This window comes from Emiliania huxleyi (assembly GCF_000372725.1).
Source record: "Emiliania huxleyi CCMP1516 chromosome Unknown EMIHUscaffold_16, whole genome shotgun sequence".
In the NCBI taxonomy this organism is placed as follows: domain Eukaryota; phylum Haptophyta; order Isochrysidales; family Noelaerhabdaceae; genus Emiliania; species Emiliania huxleyi.
In genome coordinates, this window is record NW_005200982.1 from 394583 (window position 1) to 417891 (window position 23309).

At 66.6% G+C, this 23309-nt stretch overlaps 4 protein-coding genes across 4 annotated transcripts; 2 read left to right on the forward strand and 2 right to left on the reverse strand.

The window, feature by feature from the left end:
* Positions 1-7157: 7157 nt before the first annotated feature.
* EMIHUDRAFT_449423 (hypothetical protein) lies at positions 7158-14732 on the forward strand (the record flags this gene model as incomplete). The annotated part of the gene is made up of 20 exons (XM_005785524.1): positions 7158-7351; positions 7442-7686; positions 7872-7970; positions 8087-8167; positions 8365-8554; positions 8954-9132; positions 9327-9441; positions 9641-9724; positions 9911-9993; positions 10231-10277; positions 10399-10576; positions 11210-11674; positions 11866-12182; positions 12253-12532; positions 12777-13167; positions 13408-13547; positions 13740-13829; positions 14085-14311; positions 14438-14620; positions 14672-14732. Exons 5-20 carry the CDS (start codon positions 8422-8424, stop codon positions 14730-14732), a joined length of 2973 nt encoding a protein of 990 aa, XP_005785581.1. The 5' UTR covers positions 7158-7351; positions 7442-7686; positions 7872-7970; positions 8087-8167; positions 8365-8421.
* A 72-nt stretch (positions 14733-14804) lies between these two features.
* EMIHUDRAFT_202353 (hypothetical protein) lies at positions 14805-15701 on the reverse strand (the record flags this gene model as incomplete). Its single annotated transcript, XM_005785525.1, has 1 exon — positions 14805-15701. The coding sequence occupies one exon, from the start codon at positions 15699-15701 to the stop codon at positions 14805-14807; it is 897 nt and encodes a 298-aa protein (XP_005785582.1).
* A 4551-nt stretch (positions 15702-20252) lies between these two features.
* On the forward strand, positions 20253-20736 carry EMIHUDRAFT_202355 (hypothetical protein; the record flags this gene model as incomplete). Its single annotated transcript, XM_005785526.1, has 3 exons — positions 20253-20257; positions 20326-20479; positions 20560-20736. 3 exons carry the CDS (start codon positions 20253-20255, stop codon positions 20734-20736), a joined length of 336 nt encoding a protein of 111 aa, XP_005785583.1.
* Positions 20737-21307: 571 nt separating this feature from the next.
* Positions 21308-23309, reverse strand: EMIHUDRAFT_449424 (hypothetical protein; the record flags this gene model as incomplete). The annotated part of the gene is made up of 7 exons (XM_005785527.1): positions 21308-21332; positions 21365-21748; positions 21886-21968; positions 22082-22191; positions 22388-22530; positions 22850-22906; positions 23243-23309. 5 exons carry the CDS (start codon positions 23307-23309, stop codon positions 21965-21967), a joined length of 381 nt encoding a protein of 126 aa, XP_005785584.1. The 3' UTR covers positions 21308-21332; positions 21365-21748; positions 21886-21964.

Sequence of the window (23309 nt, forward strand, 5' to 3'; positions counted from 1 at the left end):
GATCGACCCGCTTCGGCAGCGTGATCGTACCGCTGTGCACAGCTTGCTTTGCTTGGACAGACTGCCGCCGCCGGAGTCTAACTCCAGCCTTGCCACTGCCTTGCAGATACGTCACTGGCCTGCAGTCGCTACCGGACTCCCGGCGGGGCATGCAGCTCAGGCGGGGAGGCGGCTGCACTGCTTTCAGCAGCTGGAGGAGTACGAGGCCAGTAGACACCTCTCCACTCACGTGCTGTTGACACGGCCAGATGCGGTGTGGTACTCGGACATCCCACCTCTGGCAACCTTTGCCAGGAACGCTTTCACCGTGAGGGCGCGGTTGCTTTTCAGTGGTGGTGGTACGAAGGGCGACACTCGAGTGCCACGAGTGTCGGTCGACAAACTGTCTGTGTCGTATCCACCGTGGTTCGAAGGTTCGTGTCTCACATCAGGCCGCAGCTCACCATCGCTGGGCACCCTGGCCATCTCTTCCAGTAGCTGCCATCTATCAGACATTCAGGGTTGCGTTTTTGCAGACGACCAGGTGGCTATGCTACCGCGCCACCTCGCTCCGGCCTTCTTCACACGCGTGGCGATCGCCATGGGTGCAGTGGCGCCGTCCACTAGGCATGCCAGCTGCGAGCCCAACGGCGGTGAAGATCTAGGTGGGCGCCGTGTTGTGATGCGCAGCCCAGCCTGGAATGCCGTTAGCGCAAAGTGCAAGGCGTGCGGCGCCCCACCGCACTTCTTCGAGGGGCGCTTCACGCAGGCGCTGCTCGATGGTGGGTGCGGACTATTAGTGGGAGGCTCCCGAAATCGTGAACAGCATCTTCTTTTCATGCGTCTCACTGTGAACACACAGGTGCGGGCTCGTGGTGTCCGGCTTCGGCTTCATCGTTCCGCCCGACACGGGGGGCGCCAGGCGAAATGAGGTGAGTAAGCGGCAAATCTTCGAGTTCGTAAAGCTCCACGTCCTCTTCAACCACTCACCCATAACCGACGCGTACCGAGGCATGCCTCAGCCCGTGCACCCTCGGGGTGGGTGGGAGTGCTGAGGCGAGACTCTTTCTATGCCGTTGCCCGAGGCCTACGGAACTGCTCGCTGGCTTCTCCTCCTACACCTCCGAGCGCCCCGGGGGCCGCCGCGGCGCTGCTGACACAGCGGAGCCCGGCGAGCCGACGAGCTAGCTCCCTTGTCACACACGCACACGGACGCGTGGAGATCCGCACGCGTGCCCCACACACCCTCTATGCGCCCCGCTCGTGCGCCCCCATGCGCATGCCTCCGGCCTCCGAAGCGCCCGAAGAGCTCGGTTTCCCTGGGCGCCACGAGTGAGCCGGACCTTTTGTGAACCTTTTTAAAGTCATCAGCGCATGGGTCACGAGGGAGTATAAAGTCGGGCGCGAGCGGGCGAGCTAGCGGTGAGGGCTGCGAGGCGGCGGTCGAAGGCGGCGGGCGAGGGTGACGAGCACTCGAGGCGCGCGAGGGCGACGCCGACGGCCGACACGGCTCGGGGGGGGGGGGGGGGGGATCACGTCACGAGGAAAGTAGAGAGTCGGGGGGGCGCGAGCGGGCGAGCGTCTGAGGCCGGGCGGCATGGCGGTCTTCTGCCAGCTCTAGACACTACGGTCGCCCCGGTCCAGTACAAGCGGGGCCAACAAGTAAAATGTGCAGCGCTCTCCATTAAAAGGCGCCGTCAAAGTTAGACTTAGGTGAGCTTCAAGACGTGAGCACTCGCACTGGGATAGGGTCAATTCCGCATGCGGGACCCCTTTCAAGACGCTCGCGAACGCGTGAGCACAGCTGGCAAGGTTGGTTTACTTTCCGTGGAGCCCTATACTTTTAGCTTAATGGGAGAGGGGGTGTGTCCCCGTGGCGATGACGCACGCAAGTTGGTCACGTGCGAGCGACGCCCGTACGTAGCGCGGCGGCACGGCGGGGCCTCGTAAGAAACCTACATACATCGATGGAGGTAAGGAAACCACGTGCGGATATCACACGACGTGCACACCACGAGATATGGCTGGAAGAGCTTCGCTCTAACGGGTCACACTTGTACCAGTCGTACACAAATCTCTCTCTCCCAGTCGTGAGAGAGAGAGAGAAAAGAAGGTAAGGGTCGAGGGACTTCTTGTCACTCTCTAAAGAAAGAAAGTCACCGGCCACAAGAGAGAGAGAGAGAGAGAGAGAGAGAGAGAGAGAGGGGGGGGGGGGGGGGAAAAAAAAAAAAAAGCGGGAGCGAGTGTGTGGGTGTTCATGTAAACTCGACAACAAACCCGGCCCCCCTCCGCTGCCGCTCGCAGGCGCAGCGCACAGCACAGCACCGCCCTCGCCGCCCCCAGACGACGGCCTCGCCTTTCCCGACCCCTCCTCCTTCAACCCACGCTCGCTCTCCACCGCCCAGCCCGTTGAGTTGTCGCCCGTCCGTCCACCGCCGAGCCCGCCTTCTCACCCCTCGTGCTCTTTGTGCGCGTGGCCTCAGCGCCTACCCTCTACTCCCTCGTCGCCGCTGGTCGCAGGAGTCATGCTCATCACCAAGGGGCTCTTCTATAATGTCATGACGGGCGACGGCGTCGCCGTCATCTGCGGCGGCGGCGCGATTGTCGAGAAGGAGCTGGCGGCTGGCGAGATGCACGGTCAATCGCACCCACTCGCACCCGCCACTCGGACGCCCCGGGGAGAGGCCTCCAACTCGCGACGGGCTGCTCCGCCGCAGGCGATCGTCATCGACACATCGTCGCTGCTCGCGTGGGAGCCATCCGTCCAGCTTGAGGTGCGCCGCGCCGGCGGCTGCTTGATGTGCTGCTGCGGCGGCGAGGGCCTCTTCCTCAACGAGATGAAAGGCCCCGGTAGATCTGGATCCAGCCGATGCCCCTCTCGAAGCTTAAGGCGACCTTCGTCTCGCCGGGCGGCGGCGGTGGCGGCGGCGGCGGCGGCGGTGGCGGCGGTGGCGGCGGCGGCGCCTAGAGCTGCTGTCTGCTCCTTCTGCCGACCGGACCACGTTACTACTGTCGGACGTGGCCGCACCCCGCGTGGACACGAGGGGAGAAGGGGTGGTGAAGAGGGAGAGCAGGGGATGGGCCGAATGGCGGGATGCAGGGCTGGCAGCGAGGGAGGTCACCGCGGGAGGCAGCCGAGCAGCGGCACGCGGTTCAGTTCGAGGGCCGGGGAACGCGCGTGCCACTTACGAGAGCAGAGCCGAGGCACCTGTGCCAACTGCCGTTAATCTTAGTGTGTGTGTTACCTTACGCGTTGCGGGCAGGGCATTCGTGCGAGGGCGGGGTTTATGTTTTGAGTTTTGGGCGCGGAGGAACGCGTGCATTGGGACACACACGCGAGAAACGAAGAGGCCAGCACCTGCCACCCTGGCTCGTGCCGCGCGTCGCGTAAGTGAGGCGGAGGGTAAGCGGTGCGGTCAACGTCCGAGCGATGGCTGAGCCTGATCTTTGCACGGCTCTCTCCTTCTCCCTCTCTCGCGCCGCCGCGCCGCTTTCTCATGTACGTACTTTTTAATGGGAGAAAGGGGAGAGGGGGTGTATGCCCTGCGGGCGTGATATTGTCCTCGACAAACTGCCGGCAAAGTTTGACTATGGACGTCGATCGCGTCGCTCTCCGCCATCAGGCCGTGGCTAGCGCACGGGCCAGTCTCGGGCTCTTGGCTGCCACATTCGCCAACTCCTCTGACGTTCGAAGCCGCCTGGCTCAAATTGCGACTAGCCTCGATCGTCTCGACCACGATGCGACGCAATCTCCGACGCCTCCAGCTCCTCCGCCCGCACGCCCTGCCTCAGGCTCAGTGTTTGGTATTACCACTGTCAGCGTCTCGTCTCAGCTCAATACGCTGATGCTGCAGCTATTCAGGGCACACCCCAGTCGGACGTTGACCCTGCGGCTAGTCGTATTCGAGGACGAGGTGAGTGGAGAAGAAGAGCGGGAGATGGAAGGGGTCGTGGTGCTCTCCCGCCCGCCGTATCTGCCGTGGCCGCACCTGCAGTGCACGAGCAAGATTTTGCGATGGTTCGAGCACGCACTGGTGGCGTTCCCGCGCTCTCACTTCATCGGTCAGATGGACTCGGATACCTGGATCAACCCGCCGCGGCTCTCGCGGTTCCTGGCCGCCATAGAGGCCGCTCTCCCTGCGGACGCCGCCGTGTGGGGCGGGCTCTTCGAGCACTGGGAACGGCTTGATACAAACCAGACGATCAACTGCATCGGTTTTAGCTACGACTCGCCGGGGAAGGTGAGTGCATGGCCGGAGCGCGACCCGCGTATCCTCCGGCGGAGCGAGGCGGAAAAACGCAAACATTCGTTCGCCATGGCGCAGGGCGGGCTCTACTTCTACTCGCGATCAGCAGCCACGCGCCTGATTGAATACGTCAAGGGCCGCACCTCCGTGGGCGATGCGAACGGAGTGGACAGGCTGGCGGCGCCTCCCCGGCAACGTCTTGAGAGCTTGGGGCGGCGGCACGGTCCTTACCGCGAGCCTCCCGACCCGTGCGACGCTATAATCGGGTGGCTTGGAGCGCGGGCGTTCACGGGCGTGCAGCTTTACACGGTGAGTTTGCTTTGGAACGTCGAGTATTACATCTGGCCCATGCCCAACCGCTTCAACGCGGCGCATGGCCTCGTCGTTCACCAGCTCAAGCTTGGCGACTCGGCACGCGAGCTCAAAGAGACCATCGCCCGCACCTACCAGGCTCGAGTGGGCAATGCGAGCCGCGTGCGCCCAGAAATTACGTGCCGGCCGGTCAGATGGCTTCACGCGCGCTCCGCCGGCTGGATTTCGTGTACGAATACAGCGCCCTGCGACGGCGACGGCGCTCCGCTCATCACCACAAAGAAGGCGCCGACGGTTCACGTGCCGTGGATGCCCGTGGGAGCTCGCGGTTCGTGCCAGCCGGGGAGGTGGGAGCGCGCGCTCAAAGCGCGAAGCCGTACCGCCTGGCCGCGCGGGAGCCACACCGAGTGAACACCGTTGGGTCGGTGACACCGATGCGCGCGCGCCGGACATGAGATTGTGCCACTCAGCTGCTCATTCATGCAGCTTCTCTGCTGCGTGCTGCTCAGTGCTCAGCTGCGCTGCTTGTGCCGGGACGCTATTGCGTTGCGCTTGCGGGAGCCCTCAAGCGGAAAATTTCCCAAAAATAAAGCCAGCGCTCGGCGAGCGGAGAGGCGCCTCCCATTCGCTATCAATAGATCTATATGAAGTCACGCAAGCGTACAAGTGATCCACTCGCGCCGAAGGGAGTGTTGGGAAGATTCTGTGATTACGGCTGCGTGGTCGCTCGGTGGCCGTCGCGATTGGTCGTCCCGTGCCGACCTCGGCCTCGCGGCCCTCGCACACCTTGGGTTCGTCTAAATTCGAATCGCCGTTGTGGAGTACGGGCGCGGCAAAGACGGCGCCTCGCGACAGCGCCTCGACGGCGGCCGCAAAAGCCGTCTCATGCACGTCGCCGCGCGGCCTCGAGGCGCCGCGAGCGTGCACTGAGGTCAGCACTACCCGCTCCGGCCCGAGACGCCGCGCGCGCGCGCCTTCGAAGCATGCCCCTACTGCGGTGTAGCTACTAGTTGCATCTACCTACTTGGCGCTCTGCCTAGCCAAGGCCGTGTAGAACTTGGCGTCGTTGCTCTTAATGCTATTCAGCACCCATCGCGGGTCTATCCCCGCCTCTTTGCACGCACCTATGCGCTGCGCATAGCGCCGCTCGAGGCTGTAGCTGAGCAGCGGCGGGGCTGTGGCAATGCCCGCCTTCCCGGGGGCGGGGCTCCGGTTCTCTCCCCGATTCGCTCTTTTGCTCGCCTGCCGAGCGTCACACGACAGACAGCCGCTGAGTGGTCGTTTCCCTTGTTGTTGATGTCTCTTTCTCCGCTGCCGCCTCTCTTCTTCGTCTCCTCCCTCCGGCTCCACCGGCTACGTCCGATAGCGTCGACGGCCTGGCGGGGGCGGCGACGTTGGTTGGAACGCCGCACCTCTTCGCGGCTGGGCCAGCTCTCCGTGGTCGATGAATGGCGCCCGTGTCCGCTGTCTCTCTACATGTATCGTACTCGGCTCGCCCCCCACCTCCCTGAAAAAGAAAGAAAAAACAGTCAACTCAAGGGAGGGATGGGCCCTAAAAGAAAGAAAGAATTTTACAACCAAGCACACAGACAACCCAAGGGAGGGATGGGAGGACGGCACGCCGCCACCACACAGGGATTTTAAGGAGAGGAGTGTGGTGCTAGCCGTCGCCCACCCTCGGGCGTCTATCTACCACTTCCTATCTCTCTTCGCAGTTTCTCACCAATTCTCGCAGCGTGGGCCCTAAAAGAATTTAAACAAAAGAACTCTCTCTCACAGCACACAGGCTCGACACAGGTGCGAACTGGCGCGTGCTAGTACTATCACCGGGGCCCTAAAAGAAAGAAAGAAAACAGACAACCCAAGGGAGGGATGGGAGGACGGCACGCCGCCACCACACAGGGATTTTAAGAACAGGGGTAAAAAGAAAGAAAGAAAAACGGACAACCCAAGGGAGGGATGGGAGGACGGCACGCCGCCCCCACACAGGGATTTTAAGGAGAGGGGTGTGGTGCGCTAGCCGTCGCCCACCCTTGGGCGTCCGCCTCTTCCTATCTCTCTTCGCAGTCTCTCGCCGATTCTCGCTGCAACCTTCATGCCACCTCGCGGTCGTCCCACTCTCAAAGAAAAGAAAGAAAACAGACAACCCAAGGGAGGGATGGGAGGACGGCACGCCGCCCCCACACAGGGATTTTAAGGAGAGGTGTGTGATGCGCTAGCCGTCGCCCACCCTAGGGAGTCTGCCTCTTCCTATCTCTCTTCGCAGTCCCCTCGCCGCTTCTCGCTGCAACCTTCATGCCACCTCGCGGTCGTCCCACTCTCGTCGTTCTCTCCCTTGTCATTTCCTCCTCTGTCGCGTCGTTCTCTTCTGCCTCGTCCTGCGACGCCGCCGCCTGCCGGCGTCCCACTCTCAGAAAGAAAGAAAGAAAACAGGCACCCCAAGGGAGGGATGGGAGGACGGCACGCCGCCACCACACAGGGATTTCGTCCCACTCTCCTCGCCAGCCGGCGGCAAAATTCTTTTCTCGCCGGCACTTGTTCAGCGCCGTTGTTGAGTTCGCCGCCCGTGTGAGTGCCTATCTCGCTCCGCCGGATGGCGTCTCGTGCAAGCGCTCGCGTGCCACAGGACTCTTCTTCGCTGAGCTCAAGTCGCGCTGCGCCCAACTCGGGCCGCGCAGCAAGCTCAACAGCGTCGAGAGGGCGTGGATCTCGGCGACCGGAAAGCGATTCTGAAGCAGCGGAGGAGAGCGCTGCCGACGAGGAAGAGGAGGAGGGTCACGAGGGTGGCAGCGAGGAGGATGCCGAAGAGGAGGCATCTCCCACCTACATAGTATTTCCGTGGATTGGCGGGCACTGCCACTACCACCCGCTCGCCCTCACTGACGTTCCCGCCCCTCAAACGCAGGAGGAGGGGGAGGAGGAGGAGGAGGAGGAGGAGGAGGAGGAGGAGGGCGAGGAGGAAGACGGTGGCGAGGAGGACGGCGACGAGGAGGAAGAGGAGGACGAGGATGAGGACGAAGAGGCAGCGGGGGAGGAGGAGGAGGAGGAGGACGAGGACGAGGATGGCCTCCCGATCGTCCGCAACGAGGACGGCGAGGTGGAGTATGCTCCCCAGCCGGCGCCGTACGACAGCGCCGAGCTGGCCGAGGTGCGGAGCCTGCCACGCGCCATATCCGAGACCCTTCGCGTCTCCCTCGCCCGCCGCGCACCGCCGCTGCTCCGCACCGGCGCCGCGGTCCGAGGTGACGCGTCCGACAGGAGACATGCACATGTACATGTACATGTGGCATGCACATGTGCATGAACATGCACATGTCCCCGCCACGCCTGCAGGTGCAGAGCCTGCTGCGCGGCGAGGACACGGCGGACGACGCGTCCCGCTGGAAGCCGCTGGCGCTGCCGCCGCCGCCGCAGGGCGGCGGCGCGAGGAGGGTCCGTGAGCCACGAGATGCCCGGCAACGAGATCTCGGCGAGATCTCGGCGAGATCTCGGCGAGATCTCGGCGATCTCTCGGCGCTATCTCGGCGCTATGTGGCGCTATGCCGCAGGTGCCCGCCCCGCTGCTTGGCGATCTACTCTACGTGGCGGGCGTGCTGCGCGCCTTTGGCCGCCAGCTTGGGCTGGGAGAGGCGAGACGTAGCCGAGATTAGCCGAGATAGCGCCGAGATAGCGCCGAGAGCCGCCAGCTCGGGCTGGGAGAGGCGGGCGTGAGGAGTGGCGGGGGGGAGAGAGACCGCGGCGCAGATTTGGGGAGGGTTAGGCGTGGAGTGGCATGGGTAGATGTGGACATGGCGGGAGGCGGTCACACCCTACTCGACGGCCGCAGGTGCGCGTGGACGCGCTCGACGCCGCGCTAGGGGGCGGCGCGACGACCGCGCTGGCGATGCGGCTGCACGTCTCGCTGCTGCGCCTCCTCTTTGAGCCGAGTGCGGCGCTCGCGCGCTCGCACCCCGCCTTTTGCCACGCCCTGCGCAACCTCTCCGCACTGACGTGGGCTGAGGCGCTCGCAGAGGCGCCCCCCCTCCCCCCCCCCTTCGCCCCCCCTCCCCCTTCTCCCCCCCTCTCTGCTCTCCCTCCCTCCCTCCCGCCCGTCCTGCGCGCTCGCGTCTCGCGCCCTCCTCACGAGAACTGTGTGGACAGGCGCTCCTTCGGCTCGCCGATGGGCAGGCGACACGGCGCCCCTTCCGGCACCTCTCCTCGACTCTCCCGGACCTCTCCCGGACCTCTCCAGCACCCTCCCCGCGGACCCTCCCTCGACCTCTCCTCGACCTCTCCTCGACCGTCCCTCGACCGTCACTAGACCGCATGCACACCCACCAGCAGGACCGCGCCGCGCCCCCGCGTCCGCGGCTGTCGTGCCGCCTGCGCTGCCTGCGCGCGCGCGCCCACCGCCCCCCGCGCCCCTTCTATTCGCCGGCAGGCGACCGCCGAGCTCGCCCTCGCCGTGCGAGGGCTGAGGAGTGGCGAGTACCACACGCTGCCCCCGGAGCGGCGCGTCCTCGCCGCGAGGCTACTCGCTGAGCGCGCGGCCGAGCACCCGTCGCTGCGCGCGTCGCTGGAGCGGCGGGCCGAGTGGTACGAGGCGCATGATTGGGCTCGGGAGCCTAGAGGCGAAAGACGGCGCCTTGTGCACTCCAGCTCGCGCGCGAGAGGACACGGACTCCGCCGTCTTTTCCCGCGACAACTCGCTTGTACTCGTGTCGTCCTCCCACCCCGACCTCGGCCTGTTCCTGTCGTCGAGCACCTGAGAGGACATGTCTCGGACATGTCATGGACGTGTCCCGGTAGGCGTGGGAGCCGGCGATGCTGCTCGGCAGGCTGCAGTGTTGGCCGCCGCACCGGCTGCTGCGCTGGGAGCCGCTCGGCAGGGACCGGCACGGGCGAGTCTACTGGCTTCTCGACGGTGCGTGTCCGGCCCGCGGTACGGTGTGGGGGCAGTCGGACGGCGGAGTGTGAGCGGGGACGGCAGGGAGAGGGGTGGGCGGGAGACGGGTCGCGGCTCTGACGGCGGGGAGAGGGGTCGCGGGCCCTGCGTCGCGGCCCGGCGCCACACACGCATGGCGGCGCCTTTTGACCTCACGCGCCGCGGCGCGCCGGTGCAGGTTCCCTCTGGGTCCAGCGCCGAGACGCGTCCGCCACAGACGAGGCTGCAGACCCGAGCCTCTCCGGTGGGAGGCCGGGGGCAGGCGTCGCTCTCACGCTCTCTCCCGCTCTCTCCCGCTCTCCCGCTCTCCCGCTCTCCCCGCGCCCCCTCGCTCGCACCTCTCCCCTCTCGGCACACGCGCCTCCTCCCCTCCCTGCGCACCAGCCGCCGCCGCGCTCGCCTTCGCCGCTCCAGCGGATTCTCACACCCTTCCCTCCTATGGGTGTAGGCGTGCCGGGCGTGGCCACAGTCCGGTACGGCGGGGAGGACTTGCAGGCGGTGGCCGCCGCGCTGTCCGCCGCGGCGGGGCCGGTCTGCGAGCGGCGCGTCCACTTCACGCTCCGCCGGCTGCTGCGCGGCGGCGAGCTGGGCGAAGCGCGCCGCGCGGCGGAGGAGGCGGCGGCAGAGGTGGCGGAGGGCGCGAGCGGATCGCCGGCGGTCGACGCGGCGCTGCCGTCGGAGGATGCAGCGCTCGGCAGCGCGGCGGCCTGCCCCTTTTCCGGCCGGCGCGTGCGGCTCGCTGCGTACGACGTGGTGCGCCACCTCGAGGCGCACGCCGCGGACTGCGCCGTCGTGCCGTCGCTGGAGCTGTTTCGGTACGCGCTGCTGCACATCGAGGCGCGCTGCGAGGCGAGATTGGGCGAGATTGGGCGAGATTGGGCGAGATTGGGCGAGGGCGCGGCAATCTAGAGCTGCCCGCTCCTCAAGTGAGCACAGAACTCCTGTATCACAGGCGCAGCTTCCGCGCGAGCTGCTCGGCGAAGGGTGGGGCGAGCGGCGCGCCGGCTGGGTGGCGGAGCTCAAGGCAGAGGGGCTGGCCGCCGCCGGCTTCGCGGCGCGGTTGCTCGAGCTCGAGGACGCGCTGGTATGCGACGCGCTCACCCGCCGCTGGCTGGTGCCGCCCTTCTCCTCCGAGGCGGAGGAGCTCGCGGCGGCGACGCCGAAGCCGCGTGGCGGCCGCGCGAGGGGGGGGCGCGGCGCGGCCGACGCCGAGGCGGGTGGGGCGACGGCCGACGGCGCCGCGAGCTCCGCAGGCGCGGCCAGCTCGGGGCGCGGCCGCGGCCGCGGGGGGAGGCGCCAGTCGGGGGGGGGCACCGACACGCGGCACAAAAACGACCTCCGCGTCGCGCTGCGCGAGCAGCAGCAGCGCGAGGCGCTGGCGAAGCAGCAGGCGGATCGCGCGGCGCGCCTCGCCAAGCGGCGCGGCAGCTTGGAGGCGCGGCCGCGGCCCGGCGCGGCCGACGACGGCGACGGCGCGTCAGAGGCGGCTACCGACGGCGCGAGCCGGGCGGTGACGCCGGCACCGCCGGACGAGGCCGACGCGGCGTCGACGGCGGAGGGGGAGGGGGCGGAGGGGGTGGACGACGCGTTGAGGCCGTGGTCGTGGGATCGGCCCAAGGGCGGGCGCGGGCGCGGGCGCGGGCGCGGGCGCGGGCGTGGGCGCGGAAGGGGACCGGCCGCGGCGGCGGCGGACGGGAATGGTGGCACGGGCGGCGGCAGCGACGAGGAGGGGCTCGACCCAGACGAGGCCGAGGCGATCCGGTGCGACATGTGCGGCGGTGCCGAGGACGAGGCGCAGCTGCTCATGTGCGACGCGTGCGACCGCGCGACGCACACGTACTGCGCGCGCCCCGAGCTGCCGGCGGTGCCGAGCGGCGACTGGTTCTGCGCGAGCTGCACGCTGCAGCGCGCCGTCGCGGAGCGGTGCGGCGACGTCGTGGCGGGCTCCGCGCCCGTCCTCGAGGAGCTGGCGTGGGCGACGCACTCGAGCCGCGAGCTCTGGCGCGCCAAGGCGGCGCTGGCGCGCACGTCAGCGCAGCTCTTCCTCCACTTGCGCGAGCTGGTCGACGCGCTGGAGCGCCCGCGGCTGCGGCCGCTGCTCGAGGCGTCGCTCGAGTGGCAGCGGCAGGAGAAGGCGGCGCGCCGCCGCGCGCTCCTCGACGAGCAGGCGAGCCGCTCGGAGCTCAAGCAGCTGGCGCGCGAGCAGCGCGAGGTGTGCGCAAGCCCAGACGCGGAGTACGGACTGATCTCTTCCCACTAGCGCCCGAGAGGACACGCATTCCGCTGTACTCGGCCGTATTCCGCTGTATTCACTGCATTCGCATCCCTCGTGTTCACGCGGTGCTCTGAAGACTCTGCACGATGCCGTAGTCCCGCCCTGAGGTCGGCGTATTCACAACGCAGGTGTACAAGCTCGTCGAGTCGCTGGTCAAGCGGACCGAGCGGCAGGCGGAGAAGGACGCGCGGCAGGAGGTCGTCGCCGCCCAGAAGGAGGAGTCGCGGCAGGCGAAGCTCGCCCTCGCGGCCGAGCGGCGCGCCGAGGAGCAGCGCAAGCGCGAGGAGCGCGAGGAGGAGCGGCGGTGCGCCGAGGTGAGGCGGTGCGTCGAGCGGCTCGTCAAGCAGCTGGAGCGCGAGGCGGAGCAGGGCGAGCTCTACTGCATTTGCCGCAAGCCGTACAACCCGACATGGTTCTACATTTCGTGCGACACGTGCGGCGACTGGCGCGCACGGCGGCAAGCGGACGCACGCCCGCGAGCCGCGGGGGCTCACCACGCGCCGGCCACACCGTAGGTTCCACGGGAAGTGCGTCGGCATCAACGCGAAGCAAGGCAGCCGGATCGTCGAGTACGTCTGCGACGCGTGCTCGCGCACCACCGGACGGACCACTCGCTGGGTCTCTGGCGCGGCCGGAGACCCGGCGGCGGCGGCGGCGCCGAGCCGGCACAGCGGCCGCGAGATCAAGCGGCCGTCTCTCCCGGCGGCCGGCGCGAGTGTGCCCCGCCCCGCGCCGAAGCCATCGGCGCCAAAGTACCCACGCGTGCGGCTGAAGCTCCACGTGCCTCCCGGCGAGGTGTGCGGACGCAGCAGCCGCAGCGGGCGGACAGGGCCAGGCGGACAGGGCCCAAGTCGCCCACTCTGGCGCACCGCCCCGCCCGCAGGTGCTACTTCCCCCCCTCAAGCCGCCGCCCAGCGTCAAGGCGGCCAAGCGAGCGCGCGCGTCGTCGCCGCCGCCACTGCCGCCGCCGCCGCCGCCGCCACCACCGCAGGCGCCGCCGCCGCCGTGGCTGACTTCCGCGCTGCGGCGGCGCGAGCAGATCCCAGCGGGCGGATACCCGCGCGTGCGTCTGCGACTCGAGCGCCCGGGCGAGAGCGGCGGCGCGGCGGGCGGAGGGAGCGGAGAGGCCGCGCCATCAGAGGGCTTTGCTCCTCCCGCGGTCCAGCCGGCGCCCTCGGAGGACGAGCATCCGCGCGAGCAGCCACCATCGGCCGAGGTGGTGGCGCCGGCTGAGTCGAGCGGGCTGGACGAGATGGAGGACCTCCTGATGCGCGCGGAGAACGCGCCGCCGCCTTCCCTGCCGCCCTCACCGCCGGACTCGCCAAGTGCCAGCGCTATGCCGGTGGCGACAGCCCCGCCTTTCCTTGAGCTCGCTGCCGCCGCAGTCGCTCCGATGGTCGTCGCTCCCGCTGCTGTCGAGGCTCCCCGCTGTAGACGTTGAACACAGCCCCCAGTGTATTCCGACTAGCTCTCGAGACGACGTCGTCAGCTGTATTCAGCTGTATTCAGCTGTGTATGCAGCTGTTTTCCGCTGTATTCATAGCCGGTGCACTCCTGCGATGCTCCCTGGACGATACCGTGTTCACGCCCCGACTCTGGTGCATTCACCGCGTAGGTCCCCCGCCCGATGGAGAGAGTGGCGCCAGCAGCATCCGCTCTTCCCCCTGCAGCGCTAGCCTCGAGGGTCGCTGCGGCCGCCGCCGCCCTGCCGCACTCTGGGAGCGAGCAGGCGTGGAAGCCGTCGGTGGGCGGCCGCGCCGAGGTAGCGCTGCCCGACGAGGGCCTCGAGGGGTCGTGGTATTCGGCCGAGGTGCTCGGCGTGCGAGGCGGCGGCGGCGCGGGCCCGCTCGAGGCGCACGTGCGCGTGGCCGGCCTTCTCGCCGACGGGGAGGGCGAGGCTGGCTTGTTGGAGGAGTGGCACACCGCGGCGCGGCTGCGGCCGCCGCCGCCGCCGCCGCCCGCCGATTTCCCCGCGGGGCTCAAGCCAGGCTCGATCGCCGAGGTGTGGCACCGGCGGGGCTGGTGGCCCGTGTCCGTGCTGCGGGCCGTGGGCGAGGTCGGCGTGTGGGAGCTGGAGCTGTGTGGCTACGAGGTCGAGTTGCGTGCGCCGGCGCGGCTGCTGCGGCCGAGCTGGCGGTGGGAGCCCGCTGGGCGACGCGGCGCTCCGAGCTGGAGCATCGCCGAGAAGCCCTCAGCCGCCGGCAAGGCGAAAGCAAAGGCGAAGCGGCGCTCGTCGGAGCTGCTGCCGGGCACAAAGGGGGCGGAGCAGGAGGGCGCGGCGCGCGGCGCGCGGGAGCTGCTGCACCACTTTGCGCCCGGCACGACGGTCGAGATCGCCGGCGTCGAGGATGGCTTCTTCGGCTCGTGGTACACGGCGCGCGTCCTCGAGACGCGCGAGGCGCGCGGCGCCGGCAAGCTCCGCGTGCGGTACGACGCCTTCCGTGAGGACGACGGCTCGACTTGGGAGGATTGGGTCGAGCTCGAACACGTGCGGCCGCTGCCGCCGCGCCACAAGCCGCAGTTTGTCACCGAGCTGGACGCGTCGGCGCCCCTGGAGCTCCTCTTCAAAGAAGGGTGGTGGGAGGCGAGCGTCCTCCCCCTTCCCCTCTTCCCCTCCCCTCCCCTCCCCCCCCCCCCCTTCCTCTCGGACGCGGCTCTCCGACTCCGTCCATCCCTCCCCTAGGTGCTCTACGACGGCAGGGCGGGCGGCGGGAGGCACGCCGTCGTCGCGCCGCAGTACAATGTGCACCACACAGTGCCTGCCTCGCAGCTGCGGCCGGCGTGGCGTTGGGCCGCCGCCGAGCGTACTTGGGACGTGCGGCTCGATTCCAGCGACGCACCCGCCGCTCCGGCACCAAAGCCGACCAAGGCGTTCAAAGTGAGGTGACACGTGACGCACACGTGCCGTCCGCAGATAGGGATCTGTGTGCGCAGGGCCGCACAGCCTGCTCCCTCTCGGACGCGGCTCTGTGTCGGCGTCTTCTTTATCGTTTAACGTACATATTCACAGCACATGTGTGTGCCGTCCACTAGCCCTCCACCTAGGGCTCCACTGCCTCCGTGGTCTCTATTCCGCAAGCGCTGCTTCCGAGACAGATGGCCCCGCTTCCGAGACGGATGCCCCCGCTTCCAGCACAAGCACCGCGCCCTCCTCGTGGCCGAGCACGGCGCGAGCGGCTGCCTCAGCGCTGTCGAGCGGCGCTTCTGGCGCCGCCTGGTCTGGCTGGGGGGAGAGGGGTGGCGTCCCCACGCCCGGCGAGTCGCAAGCCTGCGCTTCGCCTGGCACGACTGCCTGAGCCGCCCTCGCCGCCATCCAAGCCGCCTCCGCCGCCTGCGCTGCCTCCGACTGCGTGGCGACCTGTATGGGCAGCTGCGACGCGGGCTGCGGCTCTGGCAGCGGCTCCGTTGTAGCAGCAGTCACAGTCACCAGCGGCGACTGCGCTGCAGCGGCGGTGCTCCAGGCCCCTTGAACGACCGGCGGGGAGGTGAGCAGCTGCGGCGGCTTATCGGCGGGGGGAGGGCAGAGGGCGGGCTTGTTGGCGAGCTCTGGGTGGTGGGTTCGCTTGTGTTGGTACAGGCCGCCGTAACTGGCGTACGCCTTGTCACAGACCGGGCACTCCCACTCGAGCTCGTCCGGTATTCGGTCCTCCTCGCGTGGGCGGCCGCGGGGCCGCTTGCCGGAGTTGGGCGCCACCGGCTTGGCGTCCGACATCAGCCACGGGTGATGCTTCCGCTTATGCTGGTACAGACCGCCGTACGTGACGTACGAGGCGCCGCAGCCCGCCTCCTCGCAAAAGAAGCTCGCTTGCGCGTTTGGGTCGGCGGGAGGCCGGCCGCGCTTCTTGCGGCTCGCAGCGGGAGCTGGAGCTGTGGGTGTATTGTTAGCGGCCGCCGGCTCGGCAGAACCCGGGGTGGAGATGGGTTCGTCGACCACCAACTCTGCCACCAACTCCAGCTGCGCCATTTAGCGAGGTTTGCGTTGGATGCTGGTTTTCTTTCGCCGTGTACCAAAGCCAATGCGTGCAAAGGCCTTCCTTTTTTTTCCTCGTTTGGAAAACGATCATCTAAGGTTCCTGTCTATGCCATACTATCGCTACAGGTGGTGTCGTGTGTCGATTGACATCCATCTACAGCATGTGTCGAGTCGCTCGCCCTCGCCCCTCGGCCCTCGCTCGCATGCCGCTGGAGGTGCGCGGCTTGAGCTGTCGCACCGTACACGGCTTTACACCCAGTCCCAGGGGCAGCGACCGAGCGAGCGCCAACGACCAAGCGTGAACAGGGTCCAGGCCCCAAATTACGTGTGAGTGTTATAGAGAGAGAGATTTTTAGAAGCCAACAAGAAATGTGTCACACACAGTGATTTGGGCTCGGCAGCTTGTCGACTACCAGCCGGAGCTGGAGTCGGAACCGTAGCCGAGATGGTCGTCGAGGGTGTCGAATATGTCATTCGCCTCGCTAGTAGAGCCGGTGCCGCATGAGTCTTGGTCTTCTTGTGTTATAGAGTTGTTTGGTATTTGCTAAAAATCTCTCTCTCTCCCAACGTGAGTCGTGAGAGTGCAACACCAAACGAAGTTTCAAAAGATTTTGGGGCGTTCTTGTCCACGACCACGTTTTTGTCGATGGACGAAGCTGCCCCATAGGCCATAGCCATATACAACTTACATATGATATGACTTTATGCGTGCGTTATGGCGGGTTACTTCCCCCAGGATTGGTCTTCTCTGCCTGCGGGAACACCCTCGGGCGGCCGGGTGGGGCTGCGGCTGGAGCTAGCATGGCTCGATAGAGCCGAGACCCCGTGTTGAGGCGGCGCTCCTGTGGGCGGCTGTGGAATCGGGAGATTCGACCTTAGATCTCCAGTTATCTCATCCCAGTGGATGGACGTCCGGACGTCCCTTTGTGTTCCTCTCGCCGTCCGCCAGCGAGACGCTCTGTCGCTAGCGGCCGCAGTTTTCTGTGAGGTGGGAGGAGAGGAGAGGACGCAGTGAAGATGGCGCAGCAGCAGGCCCCGCCAGCTGCGCAAGCGCCCATCGTCGTCGTCGTTGACGAAGTTCAGATCACCAGTGATGCAGCGCTCGTTCTCGCTCCAGGGGCTCAGCACGTAAAGGACCACACGCCTTGTCTGAGTTGGACCACGGTGTATGACAATGCAGGAGCAGCGACCAACTACACCCTGGGGCAGAGTGACGCCAAGGGCGCCTTCCTGCCGCGGTGCCGGTTCAGCGTGGACCAGCAGACAGGCACCCTCCTCGATGGGAACCACGTTCTCAATGTGCTTTTCAATGGGGCATTCTGGTCGCGGCTTCTGACCGCTCTGGACGCGGCGAACCTCTTTGCCACTTCCATGGAGAAGATCGGCGTGCTGCACCAGCGGCTCGCCGGTCTGGCAATGGCCAACCCAGGGGTCTGGGTGGTCTCGCACTCGGACATCTTTCTCGGTGAAGACTTTGACGCGCCCGCCGTCCCAGCGCCGGCCGCGGGGAGAGGCCGGGGCCGCGGTCGAGGGGGCCAAGCCGCGGCCGTGGTGCCGGTCGTGCCGGGACCACAGGACCTGCTCTTCCTTACGCAACTCCCGCTTCGCGCGCTCGAGGCGGGCGGGGAGTTGCCTCTGCTGCTGTACTCGCTGCTCTCTTTCCATTTGGGACCGATAGCTACAAGGGCGGCCCGCCTGCCCCTGGCAGCCCCCGCGAGACTCACGGCCGGCCTTCTCCAAGGAGCTATCGTGCAAAGCGTGGGGGCGGCGGCCGCCAACCCTACGATGCTCGCGCTCCAAATCCCTCGCTTGCTCAAGGGCGCTTCGCTCCCCGTCATCTTTCAGTCTACCTCCGCGGACCCACACACGAGGCTCGAGGACTTCACGGACTTGCTCCGCATGCAGGCCGGCGGGGTAGATGAGAGGCGGCGCATCGAGGAGCGGCGGATCATGCTCGCCACCTCGCTGGGCGCGCTCTACCAGCTAGTCATCCAGCCGTCGCCCTCGGTCTCGACTGCGAATACCTTGGTGAGCCGCCTGGCCGCCAAGATTCTGACCGCGCCTCAGCTTAAGCTCTCGCTGGCGGACCAGCTGGCCATCCTCGCGACGGCCGTTCATGATCGGCAGCACCTCGTCCAACCGGGGGCCTCCGCGGAGGATGCGGTGACCGCGCTGGTCGCGGAGGACCTCCTCTACGACGCGGGGCGCCCCGCGCCTAGCGTGGCAGGCGGGCCGGCGTCCTCGGGCGACCAGCCGCCGCCGCCCAAGCTTTTGGAGAAGGCTCTGATGATGCCCAACTTCCAGGCTCTGGCCGCCAGCCTCGAGGGCGCGGACGCACAGTCGGACGAAGGGCGGCGCCAGATCCTGGCGGCGGCCTTCGAGTCGGGCTGCGACCTCGTCCTGCGGATGCTGTTGGGCCCGGGGGGTCACGAGGCTTCCCGCAATCCGGTTCTTGCCAAGATTGCGCACTGCAAGGTAGAGCTCGCCAACTACCTCACGTGGTGCCTTGTCACCGACAGCTCGGGCCAGCCAAAGGAGGCGCTCGACAAGTACCGGTTCACCGGCCACGACGGCCAGAGCGACAGTCTCTGCAAGGCCTTCCTGGCGGGCAAGTTCGTGGGCGTCGATTACATGAACGGAGCCAACGGCGTGCTGGACTGGATGGGGGCCGCTCTCCATGCTCAGCGTCTCCCGAGGATCCACGTCAAGGACCTCTACATCATCCCGAGCAAGATGCGACGCTTTGGGGCTTTCCTTAACCTCCTTTTCGTGGGCATCGGCTACCCGGAGACCGTCCCGGACGGCGCCGGCTTCACCATCAAGACTTGGTTCGAGTTCTATATCGAGCACCTCGAGCTCACGAGTGGGTACAACACGTATGAGCGGAAGTGCAACCACCTCTACCAGTGCAGCCGGCAGTTCGAGGCCTTCCTGCGCATCCTCGAGACGACGCTGGCGAGCCGCCGATCTCGACCCGACCCCGGCGAGGATGGATTCGGCCCGGTGGCCTTCCTCGATTGCCAGCCTGCCGAGGAGTTGCGCATGCGCGCGAAAGTTTCCGCCCACCGGACCCGAGAGGAGAAGCTCGACGAGGCGTCCACCTCTGAGTCCGTGTGCGACACGTGCATCCTGCCGCTGCTTTCGGGATGGGCCAACCACCCGCTCGACAAGCGGGATGCGGCGGCCCCGACCTCGAAGCGCCCCAAGATCGAGCCTGGCTCGAGCGTGGTCATCGGCGCGAACGCGCCGCTGCCCAAGGCGCACGCCCTCGCCAAATCCGCGTTGTGGCTCAAGGAGGGCAAGTCACTGCTCGTCAGCGGGCGAGTGTGGGACATCGTGAAGCTCGCCGCTGATTACAAGGTGCCTGTCGCCAGCAAGTGCTGGGACTGAGCCCTGGTGTCGAGGTGTCGAGGCCCGGTGTCGAGGGTGTCGAGCTGCTGTCGAGCTGCTGTCGAGGGATAGAGGTGTCGAGGCCTGTCGAGGCCTGTCGAGGCCTGTCGAGGCCTGTTGAGGCCTGTCGAGGCTGGTACCATGCTTGACCGTGTCGAGGGGTGTCGAGGGGTGTCGAGGGTGTCGAGGGTGTCGAGGGTGTCGAGGGTGTCGAGCAGGTGTCGAGTGTTGTCAAGGGGTTTTGCGTCTAAGGTGTCGAGGTGTCCAAGGTGGCAGGATGCAGTTGCAGCCCATCAACAAAACTTGGGCAGCAGTTGCAAAGCTGTTTCATCCCTTAGTTGCAGCCTCAGTTGCACCCTGTTGATGTAGCACAACCTGAGCACAACCAGTATACTCTCTGTGGACATTTGAGGACATCAAGTGCCGGGAGTCATTGCCACTGTGCACAAAGGTACTGTGCAGGCGCAGCACCGCAGCAGCGTCGCCGCTGCAGCAGCGTCGCCCCTGCAGCGCCACCGGCGCACAAAGCGCAACTGACCACAGCGCTCATGGCCCATTCTGGTGCCATGAGTCAGTGGACATTGCCACTGCACAAGGTGCTGTCCAGCAGCTAAGGGCTGCCAGTACCCCATCGCAGCAGCGTCGCCGCCGCTGCAGCGTCGCCGTTGCAGCCGAGCGTCGCCAGTGCACAAAGCGCAATGGACCACAGGTCTGCACTCATGGCACAAGCTCACTGGTGTGAGGATTCATTGCCACTGTACAAGGTGCTGTGCAGCACCTGAGGGCTACCTGAGTACTGCCATGTTTGCTGCATCAACAGGGGTGCAACTGAGCTGCAACTTGAGCTAGAACTTGAGAGGCTGCAACTCAGGGATGAAAGTACTGCCAGCCAAGTTTGATTGCTGCTGCAACCCTGATTTCTAACTCTGACTCCAATGGGTCTACATCTCTGCTGTGTTAGGATCATCAGAGGTGTCGAGCGGTGTCGAGCGGTGTCGAGCGGTGTCGAGGGGTGTCGAGCGGTGTCGAGGGGTGTCGAGGGGTGTCGAGGTGTCGAGTTTGGCACCTTGACACGGTCGAGCATGGTACCAGCCTAGATGGTGTCGAGGGGTGTCGAGGGGTGTCGAGGGGTGTCGAGTTGGTCGAGTTGGCATGGGGTGTCGAGGTGTCGAGTTGGTGTCGAGTTGCATGGTGTCGAGGTTTGGTGTCGAGGTGTCGAGGCCAGGGCTCAGTGCTGGGAGTACCTCCTCAACGCGCGCACCGGGGAGAACAAGTCGGCGGTGTGCCCCTCTCCAGGGCGGCCCGGCCACGGCTCGCCTACGGACGCGGCGCACGTCCTCGAGGGTTTCAACCGCGACTCCGCGCTCGACAAGTACTCCGTGCCATCGACGCCCGACCGATCACCGCCGAAAACGCCACGGGGCGACCGGTCCTCGTCGCAAGCGCCCTCTGGCCGCAGTACGCGTGCAAAGAATTCGGTGGAGCCGGCTGGGCGGCGACCGTGTTGCGATGCTCCAAGCACACCGCAATCGTACGGTTCACGATTGCCACGACGCGCGATGGCCGACCATACGAGGACGCGCGCGTCCCGCTCAACCAACTGCGGCCGCTGCCTCCGCGACAACTGGCCGCATGAGGCGTGCTCCAGAGGGTGGAACCCATTACAATCACCACACAGGGTGGAACCCATCATAATCACCACACAGGGTGGAACCCATCATAATCACCACACAGGGTGGAACCCATTACAATCACCACACAGGGTGGAACCCATCATAATCACCACACAGGGTGGAACCCATCATAATCACCACACAGGGTGGAACCCATCATAATCACCACACAGGGTGGAACCCATTACAATCACCACACAGGGTGGAACCCATTACAATCACCACACAGGGTGGAACCCATTATAATCACCACACAGGGTGGAACCCATTACAATCACCACACAGCTACCCGGCTTGCGAGTAGGGAGGAGGAGGCTGCGCTGCGCAAGCACGGGCGGGAGGGGCTTCTCCTGCGGAGTCGTGCGTGCGCAGGGCTCCTCTTTGCTTTCTTCTACTCCCTACTATCATCTCGTTCCCGTCCTACCAGAGAAGATAGACGCTAGAGTCGCTACGCCGCCGATCGGGATCGCCGTACACGCGGACCGAACGACCGTACAGTCTCGTACAGACCGCGATTCCGTGTGGGGGGTGTTCTATCGATCGAAATACGAAAAGATTGTGATATGTGAATGGGCATGGCGTACGCCATGCCCATGGAATGGAACTTGGAAGCAGGGGGGTGACGACAAGGCCACGCGCCCGCCACGCTGTACGCCCGCGGCGAGGACCCCGCCCGCCCAACGAGCGAACAGCCGCGCCCCTCCCTCGCAATACGGGGGCGGGGCGCGGGACACCCGCGTTGGGCGGTAGACTATCAGCGGGCTAGTGAGAGAATCCCCGGCGCGGCGGCGGGCGCGCGAGAGTCATGCTCGTAACCCCAAACCCCCTTTCCACCCGCTGCGGCGCCTTACTGCGGCGGGCGCGGCGCGCCGCCGCCGCGGCCAAAGCCGCGGTAGCCTCCCTCGCGATCTCCGCCGGGCGGTCCGCGGCGGTACCCGCCCTCGCGGTCGCCACGCGGCGGGCCATCGCGGTCGCCTGTGGTGGGGTGGGGTGCGGGGGGGGGGTCGGAGACGGTACGGGGGGAGGGTTTCGGGGAGGGCACGGTAAAGGTTCTGGGGCAGTTCGAAAGTGAGGAAAAGGAGAGTGGCTCTGCTCGCTCGGCTGTCTCTCGCCTCCCGGCCGGCCCTCCGGCGCCGCGGGCTTGGTCGACTTCTTGAGGGTGTTGGGAACGACGTCCTCGGGGATGGGGAGTTATCTTGTTTTGGGGAAAGGGGACGGAGAGGGGGGGTTTAGGGGGAGGGGGGGTCGGGAGGGGGAGAGAGGGGGGGGGGGGGGCGGAGGCAGTTTGCGGGGCGGAGGCGCGCTCACTCGCGCAGGTACTCGATGCCCTCATCCTTGAGGAACCAGTAGTAGTGCTTCCAGGCGAAGCGCTCGGTGACGAGCTCCTTCGAGGTGAGCGACTGCATCAGCTTGATCACCTGCAGAAGAAGCACGCGCCGCGTCTAGAGCGGAGAGGGTCTGACGAGCTGCATCCGCACCCGCACAGCGCGGGATCAGCTAGAGGGAGGGGGCTGGTGTGCTGCGTCTGTCCCGTATGTGCTCGGCTCACGCGGCTGCGCGCGATCCGCCCCGCATCTCCCCCGCATCTCCGCCGCATCTCCGCCCATCTCGCGCCTCGAGGTTGCGCACGCGCTGCGGCGACGTCTTGACCGCGCCGTCCTCGCAAAACGAGGTCGAGACGCCCATGATGTCGGGGTGGAGCATGAGGGCGTTGCGGTCGGTGTGGCCGGTCGTCTTCTCGGCGACGATGACGCCCTCTGCGGAGGGTCGGGGCGGCGGTGGTTGGGAGGGGGGGGAGGGGGGGCGGAGGGTGGGGGGGGAGGGCTCGAGGGCCGGCGGGCAAGGGGCGGGGCCAGCGCAGAGGTGGGCGCTTGGGTGGGCGGAGGAGGGGGAGATGGACAGCAGCTGGTGCTGTGCAATGCTCAGAGATCTCGGTCGACACGTGGAGGGGGTGCGACCCCCCTCCCTTACGGAAAGAACGCAGCGAGTATGTTGGATCTTCATCGCAAGCCGCGGTGGTTTGGTGGGTGCGGCGGCGGCGGCGGGCGGTTGAGTTGCCAAGGGGACGGCGCGCACCCTTGAAGAGGTAGGAGAGGATGGCGAGGCGGTTCTTCTTGGTGATGAGCATGACTCCTGCGACCAGCGGCGACGAGGGAGTAGGGTAGGCGCTGAGGCCACGCGCACAAAGAGCACGAGGGATGAGAAGGCGGGCTCGGCGGTGGACGGACGGGCGACAACGGGCTGGGCGGTGGAGAGCGAGCGTGGGTTGAAGGAGGAGGGGTCAGGAAAGGCGAGGCCGTCGTCTGGGGGCGGCGAGGGCGGTGCGGTGCGCCTGCGAGCGGCAGGAGCGCGGAGCCACGGGTTGAGAGGGAGTTCGCTTGTTGAATTCTTTTGGTTGTAAAATTCTTCTTGGGGTTCTGCCTGCCTTGGGCTTTCGCAGGTTTGCCTCTCGCACCAAAAAACTGCGACTCGGCAAGTGTGCGTTGTGATAGTGGTCGCCGTCGTGCTTGGCGAGGAGGACCGCGGTAGGTCGCAT